The 11222-nt window shown below is 43.0% G+C and overlaps 1 protein-coding gene across 1 annotated transcript; it reads left to right on the top strand.

The window, feature by feature from the left end:
* The first annotated feature begins 1195 nt into the window (after window positions 1–1195).
* Window positions 1196–3115, top strand: LOC122668047 (probable carotenoid cleavage dioxygenase 4, chloroplastic). Its single transcript, XM_043864582.1, has one exon. The coding sequence runs from the start codon at window positions 1249–1251 to the stop codon at window positions 3097–3099; it is 1851 nt and encodes a 616-aa protein (XP_043720517.1). The 5' UTR covers window positions 1196–1248; the 3' UTR covers window positions 3100–3115.
* The last annotated feature ends 8107 nt before the right edge of the window (window positions 3116–11222 follow it).

The raw sequence follows: 11222 nt of genomic DNA, 5'->3' as shown, positions 1-11222 counted from the left end.
CAACTACGGTGAGGTGGGAGAGGGCGGGAATGGTTATCAAGAGGGTATTTTGGAATATACTAAACCCTAGGAGGGTTTGTGAACCCTAAGATGGTGGCCGGGTGAACCATCCTCTCTAGGTGGAGGAAAACCTTGTCCTTTTATTTTTGTAAGTTGTCTTTACTCTTAACGATATTTTATTATATATGTGTATTATATATATGTAAACACATATAGCATCGGTTCAGTACAAAAACACATAATTTGGTTCGGGTCAATATATACCGAATGGTTTTGCCTTAGAAAGTAATATTGTATCGAACTGAGAAAGATTTCATTTTTCATTCCGAAATCCTACTAAATCTTCTTTGGTACGATATGATTTTTTACGATTGATTTTGGTTTTGATATTCGATTCCAAATTGACACCCTTACTTTTAACTAATAGTGCAGGGAGAGGCAAGTCTAAGGCCCTTCCCTCCCTCCTCCCTCCTCTTCTTGTTAATCACTTAATCCACCCATGGAGTAATTCAGCATATGGAGATCACCAGTTTAGGTTGGTGAGTTGATAGTTCTTGTGCATGTATGTTCACATACACATTCGGTTAAGGGGAAAAGGGGTATTTATGGAAACAAAAGGGACAGATAGGTTACTGCTCACATGTACGTTCACTGCAAGTATGTGCACACGATCCATTGTCAATGACAAAAAGTGGGACATGTGTTGGTAATTAACACCTCATTCGTACGGCAGAGGAACTGAACTCCAGTTGGGAGTCGGGACCATTGAGTGCATGGTGGCCGGCATCGATAAGGCTGCTTTACCAAATCTTTGGGACCATTGAGTGCATGGTGGCCGGCATCGATAAGGCTGCTTTACCAAATCTTTGGGACCATTGAGTGCATGGTGGCTCCGATACGGTTGCTGCCTTACCAAATCATTTTTGTTATAACGTGAACCCAAAAGGCAGGTCTAAATGTCACGGAAAGTGGTGACATTAGAAGGACCACCAGAGAGGATTCTAAATAAGATTTGGATTAAGTTAAGGATATAGGACCAAGGGGCCCCTTTGGATATAGGCAACTCATGAGAAATATCAACTCTAGGAAGGAGGAACCACAGAAATCTGAGGCTCAGAATTAAGATATTCACCTCTGATATTCCCTCTCTTCCCATTTTCACTGTCCTTAAATAATCACCTAACTCATGTCATTCCCCATTGCCCATTGCTTCTCTTAAGAGAGAGAGAGAGAGAGAGAGAGAGCGCAATGGATTCCTTCTCATTGTCCTTTCTCTCCACACTTCAATACCCTAAGCTCCTTTCTTCTACAACCAATAAACCCACAACGATTCCTTCTCCTCACATCCCTACCTTCCATGTCTCTTCTGTCAGGATCGAAGAGCAGAAACCCCAGCAGACAACACCACCACCACCACCACAAATCAAACGCCAGCAACCTTCAAATCCAAAAGCAGCCCCACTTCCTTCCACTAAAGCTAACAGTACCATTGCAAGAACAACACTTTCTTCCACTAAAGCAACCACCATCACAACCACAAGAAGACGAACAGAGCCTCATCTTCCCACTATTCTCTTCCACACTTTAGATGACATCATCAACAACTTCATCGACCCTCCTCTCCGTCCTTCCGTTGACCCCCGACTCGTTCTCGCCGACAATTTCTCTCCCGTCGAAGAACTTCCACCGACGGACTGCCCTGTCATCGAGGGCCATCTCCCCTCCTGCCTCGACGGCGCCTACATACGCAACGGTCCAAACCCTCAGTACCTCCCTCGTGGTCCATACCACCTCTTTGATGGTGACGGCATGCTCCATTCCCTCCGGATCTCCGACTGCCGTGCCACCCTCTGCAGCCGCTACGTCAAGACTTATAAATACTACGTCGAGCGTAACGCCGGCTCCCCCGTCTTTCCTAACGTATTCTCCGGCTTCCATGGCCTCACCGCCACTATCGCACGTGGCGCTCTCTCTGCGGCGAGAGTACTTTCCGGCGAGTTCAACCCTGCCAATGGCATTGGCCTGGCCAACACCAGTCTCGCCTTCTTCGGTAATCGCCTATTCGCCCTCGGCGAATCTGATCTACCATATACTGTACGATTGACTCCCGACGGTGACATCGAGACAATCGGACGACACGATTTCGACGAGGAGCTTTTCATGAGCATGACAGCTCATCCAAAAATAGACCCCGACACGGGTGAGACTTTTGCATTCCGGTATGGGCCAGTACCTCCATTTCTAACCTTCTTCCGGTTCAACCCGGATGGGTCAAAGCAACCGGACGTGCCCATCTTCTCCATGACAAGCCCATCGTTCCTTCACGACTTCGGGATCACAAAGAAGTATGCAATCTTCCCGGACATACAGTTAGGGATGAACCCAACGGAAATGATATTCGGAGGCGGATCACCCGTCGGGTCTGATCTGGGGAAGGTGCCCCGTATCGGGGTGATCCCACGGTACGCTAAGGACGAGTCGCAGATGAGGTGGTTTGAGGTTCCCGGGTTCAATATCATCCACGCGATCAACGCTTGGGATGAGGACGAGGATGTGATTGTGATGATCGCGCCCAACATATTATCAGTGGAGCACACGTTGGAGAGAACGGATCTGGTGCACGCATCGGTAGAGAAAGTACGAATTGATCTAAAGACTGGGATCGTGACGAGGTTTCCGGTGTCGGCGAGGAATCTGGATTTCGGAGTCATCAACCCCGGGTTCATGGGGAAAAAGATCCGGTACTCGTATCTGGCAATTGGGGATCCGATGCCGAAGATATCGGGTGTGGTGAAGCTGGACGTGTCGGGTTCGGAGCATAAAGAGTGTACGGTGGCGTGTCGGATGTTTGGGGAGGGGTGTTACGGAGGGGAACCGTTCTTTGTGGCGAGAGAGCCTGGGAATTGCCACGTGGAAGCAGAGGATGACGGGTATTTGGTGACGTACGTGCACGACGAGAACACGGGGGAGTCAAGGTTTCTGGTGATGGATGCAAAGTCGCCGTCGCTGGAGATCGTCGCCGCAGTGAAGTTACCACGGCGGGTACCGTATGGTTTTCACGGGCTTTTTGTCAGGGAAAGCGACCTACAAAAGCTGTGACTGTGAGCCTGTGATGGTGGCGATGTTATCCAGGTTTCTTCTCTACGGTATTACGTGCAGGACACCAGATACAGTAAAGAGTAAAGAGTAAAGAGTAGAGAGTAAAGAACAAAGAGAGATGGACTCTGCCCTCTGATACAAATTGAATTGAAATGGATAAACACTACAGCAAATTACAGCAAACTAAACAGCTTTTAATTTTCCATTTTTAGTAGTAATTGTGTGACAGAGGCTTCGTTGTCACAGCCTCTTTTGAGGAGCAGGCAAAGCTAAGGTTGAGTACATTATAACCTTCCAGAATCCCTAACTTTTTTTCGTCGATAAAAGGATTGATGGGATGAGCTGAGAGTGACTCTTCTGGATCACCAAACTTATTTATTAGGCAAAAGTACAATAAACAGGGACCACAGGCTAATAAATCAGTATTTGGATTCTCTACCGCACGCTGCCCTGTCAGTCTTGTGCAGATATATAGGTTCATGTATAATGACCACCTTACCTTGCACAAACGCCTTGCCTGAATGAAGATAAGGCGATCATTGTACCTCACATCATGGTGTAGGAGGCAATGTGCCTTAGAGGATCCGGATCCAATAAATCACTATTAATTTTCGTTTGGAAAATTTTTTCCCACAACCATGTTACAATCAATGGGTTTTTGGCCCCACCCGCATCATGGATCTCATGTGGATGATATTATTTTTTGAATCCCCATTGATATGACATAGGCATGAGAAACCTTAGGCTTATTAATTTTTAGCCTAAATGACCAGATTAATCAGTTCAGTCCAAACCAAGCTCTTATCAGTTTGGCTTTCATTTGGGTTCTATGAAACCGGTGGAAGCTGAATCCAAACGAATTGAACCTAAAAAAGTAATATAAATATTATTTTTAATTTATATATGAAAAATTGAAATGATCGAAACTAAATTTTTTTTTTTTAAAATCGAAACTAAATTTTGTTTTAATGATTTTATTTTGGTTTGATGCATTATAACCTCAAAAACCAATTCAGCTCAATTGAAACCGGATCGAACAGACTGATTGACACCCATATAGCCATACCTAAACCCTCTCCCTTAATTTGCATTTTTCCTTTCTTGGTGAAATATTATTGATACAAGAATCTTCTACTTTTCTAAACCTCACAAGAAACTTATTTTGCCACATGAAAATATGATATATTCATTTCAACCATTGTTAACGAGGATATGATTTAAGTCATATAATCAAATATTCTAATTCAATCAAGGGAAAAAGTTGTCTGTCCAGGAGTGTGGCCTACGCCAGCACTCCCATGAGTCTATTTCTCTCTTCTTCATGTGAAAAGACATCTCTGCCCCCTTATTTTAAGGAGGAGAGAGATAGACACATGGGAGTGCTGGCGTAAGCCACACTCCCGTACAGAAAACTGCTTCCCTTCAATCAAATATATCTTGTATTAAACTATTAGCATGCATCCTATGTATGTCCATGCAGGTGTACTAATACTACTCTAACTATTGCGATGCACTTTCATAACTCCTGAATGTGAACAAATAATTCAGAGAGAAGAAGAAAAATAAAACCCCACGAAAACCGACTATTCATTTCTGTCTTGTAACTTTTGTAAACATCACAAACAATTATGACACCAATAACTACCATTCGTTCTTTCTTTTGAATAAATTGAATCTATTTTTGCAATTGTGACATGCCATTTATGCCCAACTCAACAAGCCTTGTCCCTAATTATTTGGGAATACCAACAAGATTTCTACTCAGCTATTCCAAATGCACCGCCAAACCAACCACAGCCTCTAAGCTGAACATGCAAACTCCATGCCTTGAATTTCTGTTGGAACCAAACATTCATGAGTGAGTCTGTGCAATTAAATTAACAAGAAATGTTATGTGTACTGGGGGTGCAGGATGCGCCCAGACACATGGACCTGGGCGAAATGACTGCCCCACCGCCTGAATAGCCAAAATGACCGTGTGTCCTGCTCATGTGTTTGGGCGTAGCCTTCACCCTCGTGCGCTTCAAGACAGAGAACATCACCCCTTAAAATTAAACATGGAGTTTTCAAGTTTTGCCCTCAATTTTGATTAAAGGTTTTTTTTTTTGGGATAATTTCACCTCTGATTAGAAGTAAGAACCATTCATCAGATACATGATTGGGCAACAAATGGCATTAGGCATATGGCTAATATTAACTGATACATCCAATCTAATACTTTTTTTTAAACCATGATTTAAACAAGGGAGAATGTTCTCTGTGCCGCAGCGCAGGCTATGCCCAGGCACATGGGCAGCCTGTGAAGGGGGCAGGATGATCATTGCGCCCACCCCTATGTGCCTAGGCGCAGCCTATGCTGCGGCATAGAGAACAACGCCCCTTTAAACAATTAACCATTCTTCATATTGCGAACCAGAATATCCTGTTCCAAATGAAATTCCCATGTTACGTTAGAAATGCATTTTACATTTGATAATATATTTCAACAATGCATATAAAAAACAATTTAGGCTATGCTTAATATGCATTCTCATAATAGACTCTGGGTCTAGAATGCTTACTGAATTGATAAAATAAAGAAGAATCCGATTTCATAAAGAATTTTCTGATTCTCTGTTTTTTACTTCCTACCTGAACGGCCTTTTCTTGGGCCACATATTCACATAAGGTAGAAGGTTTGGTATCTTTCTAACTTCCTTTTTTTGTGTGTTGGCGTAAGCTTAACGCATATATCAATCTTTAAATGATAGATGCCAACATGGTTTTAGTGCACGGTATCGGAATGGGTATCGGTAACATGTAAAACCGATATTATATCGATACGATATCGATCTAGATCGGTTGTATCGGACAAGAATACCCCAGAATTTTATCATTTTACCCCTTATTCGTACCGTACTACCGATATGGTATTGGCATGATATCGGTATTGGTGACTAGTAAAATCGGTACATATCGCCCAATACAGACAATACAATACGTGTTGCGTGTGGAAACCTCCGATGCTTGGTTCGCCCATGGATGAGCCTGCAAAGACCAAGTGATGAGCACAAGAGAGCCGGTGTGGCTCCGGCCTAGGACTCTCCGATGCTCAAGTTAGATCACCAGTGCAACAGCGTAACAGCTAGTAAAAAGTGAGCCGGGCAATAGAGCTCCATACCTTAGTATTTATAGAGGGAGATGAGGTGGTTGGAGGAGTCCTAGTATGGTAAGAGTCCTTGTTTGGTAAGGCTCTTCCCCGCGGAGCGGAGTGGAGTGGAGAGTTTCCTTCGGGGTCGGACTCTTGTTAAGGTAAGAGTCCTAATGGGAGTGTGATTCCGTATCGTGATGAGATCATGACTCGATTCTTATCCAGTGATTCTCGGGTGGTGTCTACGTGGCGCCGTGATCTCCGGTGGGGCGCTATGGTAGCCTTCGTGGAGTGCTCGGCCTCAGAGGTCAGCCTCAGGGCTCGGCCTCGGCCTGTATGACCTAAGGGTCATCATTAGTTGTGTGGGCTTGGCCGCGCTATGGTGCTCCAATCGAGACCGACCTGCACAGGCCCTGTTATACCCGCACCCCGGATCATAATTAATTATTATTTCTTCCCCGTGACGTGTGGTTATCACTGCCACGTGCTGGTGAGCTGTTCTCACTGGTGGTCAAACCCAGTTACAAATTATTGACCATGATACGGGCTTACCATTGACACACCATGGCAATGGAGAAGTAAGTTTTAGCCCTTGGCTTATTTATTTATCTTTTTCCTCGATGCCCTCGAAGTGGGGGTCAAGATTTAGACCGCCCGGGTTATTTTAGTTGAGTTGGGAATATTCTATTTGTGGGTCCCCCTTATTTAAGGGAGCGTGTGATGGGCTTATAATCCCATGGTGGATGGACCCATCCCCAAGTGGGTTCTTTTCTATTTGAAACCTATGGGCAGGCCCATTTAGTTAAGAGGCCCATTTGACTCTAATTGACCCAAAGATGGGTTAACCCATTCCTGTACCCTAAATAAGACCATGGGTCAACCCATTAAACCCTCTTGACCCATTTAACTTAAAGGACCCAAGCCCATTTTCTATAAATAAGACAAAAGGGGGGGGAGAAGGATTCATTTTCATTTCTTCTCCCATCTAGCCTAAATCGTGGAAGAGAGAAAGAGGAGAGAAAGGAGAAAGAAGAAAGAAGGAAGGAGAAAAGGAGGAAGAAGGGTGGAGAATCTTGGTTGGAGGTTTGAAGATCATTTCTTGGAGCCTCAACATGGAGCCTTCTACCTTGGGGTGGGTAAGCCATTCAATCCCATCTCTTTTCTTCTATTTTGGGTTTTGGGGTTTGGGAAATGGGAGAAATTCGACCTAGGGTTCTCTTGGAACCCAAGGAATCGATGGAACCTCTAAACCTAGACTATGGTGGAGTTATTTCACTCCATTACAAGCCCTAAGCCTAAGTAATCTCTTTCCATTTAAGAAATTTAAGGTTTTCAACATATTATGTCCTAATTTAGGTTCTCTTTGTTTTCTCTTAAATCCATGGGATTACATGGACCTAATGAGGTCTTAGAACCCTAATGGACCTAGGAGGAAGCTTTCTTGAAGCCTCCCTACCTCTAAACCCCTTGGAAAATGAACCCCTAGTGAGAAACCCTTCAATTTTCGGTTCTGCAGGTATGTGGTTTTACACTCGGTTTCAGTTTTCTGAAACCACACCTGCAACCGACCTTGACTAAAACTATCCTAAGCCCCTGGTTAGCTAGGATTTGCATGTGGTTTCAGACCTGCAAGAAACCACCCTGAAATTACCTTTCCGAGAAGGCCCCTGTGAAGGTCGGATTTACACTCGGTTTCAGTTTTCTGAAACCACATCTGCATCCGACCTTGACTAAAATTGTCCTGAGCCCCTGTGAAGCTCAGATTTACACTCGGTTTCAGTTTTCTGAAACCACATCTGCATCCGACCTTGACTAAAATTGTCCTGAGCCCCTGTGAAGCTCGGATTTACACTCGGTTTCAGTTTTCTGAAACCACATCTGCAACCGACCTTGACTAAAACTGTCCTGAGCCCCTGGTTTCCTAGGATTTACATGTGGTTGCAGAATTTGGGCATGAAACCACACCTGCAACCACTTCACTTCTGAAACCTTATACTTAAATGATTAATGGGAGACCTTTTGGGGATCCGTCCCTTTACTTAATTAACCCTATTTTCACTCTTTATTTAGGTTTAAAGTTTTCATCTTGTGACGTGTTACTTGATTTCGGCGACAACTCATAACATCGGGGCATAACACATATTGTGAGTGGGTTTGGTTGTTTGGGCTTGATATTATTATTGCATTGTATATTATGTCATCATTATAAATTATTAAGCATGCTTGCGCATATTGCATACTTTTATATATGAATGTTATGATGTTAATTGGAGATGCTTTACTTTGATGGGTCTCGGTGCCGGTGGGTGCCGGTGCCGAAACCCCGGATAATATATATATTTATGAAGAAATTATGTTAAATGTCATGTTGAACTGTATGCGCCGTGCCGTGCTGGTAACCGGGCACTAAACCAGATGAAAAGTTGATGCGCCCGGATTACCTCTCGGGACGATAGGACTTGCATGTAGCTGTGGCTAGGATTTTACACCCTTATGCTACGACCCTTACCAACAGGGGTTTAGGTGTTGGGTAATCAGTACACCGGATTCTGTGGAGGTGGGAGAGGCCAGTCATGGTAGTATTGGTTATCAGGGGTCTGCCACTGAGTGGTCTTGGAGGCTTCGATCGGCGTAGGTCCCAGGTGACAATTGAGGTTTCATTGTGGCGATAAGTTAAGTGACCCACAGTGTCTCCTGAGTTGTCACAGTAGCATATGCCATTGACTTAGTTGTGATGTTAGGTGGAAAATTTACTTAACATATGCATGCATCATTGGACTATGTGAATTGTGTGTTTGTGCATCCCCATCCCCTCACTGGCTCAGTGGAGAGCTAACCCCCTCGTGTACACAATTTTTAGATTATGATGCAGGTACGGAGGAGCCGGAAGCTGTGTTAGAGGAACATGACGACGAGTGTCCTTGTGACAATTGTGCCTACGGGCCGTGAGAATTCTAGGGACTTGTTCCCCTTTTGTTTATTTTAGGGCGTAGGCCCATGTATAAACATTTACTGTTATACCCTTGTTGATCATTATTAGATGGTAATGAAAAATGGATTAACTACAGTATTTATCATCTAGGCTTTGATCATCTTGTAACTATTGATTTTATACGCTTCCGCAAAACTACTGATCATTTGGAATGTAATATTTCTCTTTCCGCACTCTGATATTATATTGTTTTAATATTAGTTATGACTGTGCGTTGGGACACTGTGTCAGTGATCCTGGCAGCTTAGTAGGATGACAAGCGTTGTCCTAGTCACCCCTTATAATGTATTTTATCCCTGGTTGGGATGGGGGCGTGACAGGCCCGGACCATGGGGTCGGCGGGCATGCAGCTCAGCTGTGATGGGGATCTTTGGGTGAGTACTGATCTGTCGTGCCGTGTGGCCAGAGATCGGCAGAATAGCTCGGCCTACTAGGTCGGCCTTGTCGGACCCGTACAAGTTCGGCTCAACGTCTGGTTGAGTTGGATGTGACTGACGAGCTCGGCCAAGCAGTAAGGTTTATCGAAGATCGGGTCGGCTCAGTCTTCCGCTTAGCTCGGTTCGATTCTTGGTATGACCTCAGCTCGGCCATGTGGCAGCTTCTGATTGGTGGGGTGTTTTATGCTTCATCAATACCGATACCTAAAACCATGAATGCCAAACTATGGGTTCGATTACGACCTATGTCATTAGGTTTTTTTTAGCATATGGTCTCAACACAGACACAGACACAGGCACAGACAGATAACTGATCAATCTATAAAATCTTTTAGTCATTCTCAGTATGCATTATAGGGTCTAGAATGTATTAGAGAGTTAAAAATGTGAACTTTCTGCTTTTCATCTCAATAAAGCTATTTCTTACGATACCAAAACAATAAAATAAAATAAAATAAAAAAATCTAAGAATTCAAAATGAACGTGTACCAAACAATATTTTTTGAAACTCCAAAATGCATTCTAGACCCATAAATGCATTCGAATTAATACCAAACATAGCCCAAATCAAATCAGATAACTACAGATCTAATCTAATCAATATCGATTTCTCTTAATAATCATTTTGTTCTCAATTATAATTATTTTTTAATATTTAATCGTTCTATGTGCATTAGGATAATAAATTATGGTCACAATACTGTTAAAATTGCCATCCATTAAGGGCCCAGGTTGTTAGGTCAGTGCACCGCCATCTCTTAGACAATGTACACATCATAGTTGTCCAAACAAAGAACCAACAGGTAGGGACTGATTTTGCCAAGATAGAACTATATCTAATTCATTCAAGACCATAGTTTGAGGAATCGGTATCAAATTGATCGATTCGTATCAATATCAGTGGAGATCAATATTGAATCATGGTGGATTCCGTATTAGTGGATCGATATGAACCAAGGGTAAAACATTAAAAAAAAAATTTATTCTTTTTTTTTTAGAGTTTTTGCTCTGCTACAAAGGATTCTCATAACCAGTGCTTGATAAGCTTTTTCTATATTCACCCAGGATGAATTTTGGGAAGAAAGGAAGAATCCTTTGGAAAATGCTCTCTCATGCTCTGCTATTGGAACAATGACTGGAGAGGAGTAGAAGACTATATTTGAAGGACAATAAAAGGAAGTGAACAATTGCTATGCTTGGCAATTGGCCAATTGGGCCCCTAGTGATGGATTGAGCAGCTACAGGGAGAGAGCCTTTTGGTGTTCTGGTTTCCGGCTTTGGAGAGAATTGGCAAAATCAGATTTAGGAGAATTAACTCTTTTTCCTTTTTCTTTATACTGTACTTATGATTTGTTTTTCTTCATCATCATTTTTAAATCAAGGAAATATGCAAAGAAAGAGTAACTCAAGCGCAGTAGTTCAACATTACCAACTTCTGCAATCTACATTAAGCATCAACAAACTGGTAAAATATGACAAATGAGACCAAAGTTACCACACAAAAAAAATGTAGTGGATGAGATATCTCGGTACTATATATTATTTCTTGTACAACTTTCACACC

This window comes from Telopea speciosissima, chromosome 7 (genome assembly GCF_018873765.1).
Source record: "Telopea speciosissima isolate NSW1024214 ecotype Mountain lineage chromosome 7, Tspe_v1, whole genome shotgun sequence".
NCBI lineage: Eukaryota > Viridiplantae > Streptophyta > Magnoliopsida > Proteales > Proteaceae > Telopea > Telopea speciosissima.
The sequence above is the reverse complement of the archived record's forward strand: the minus strand, read 5'-3'. Positions and strand labels throughout refer to the sequence as shown.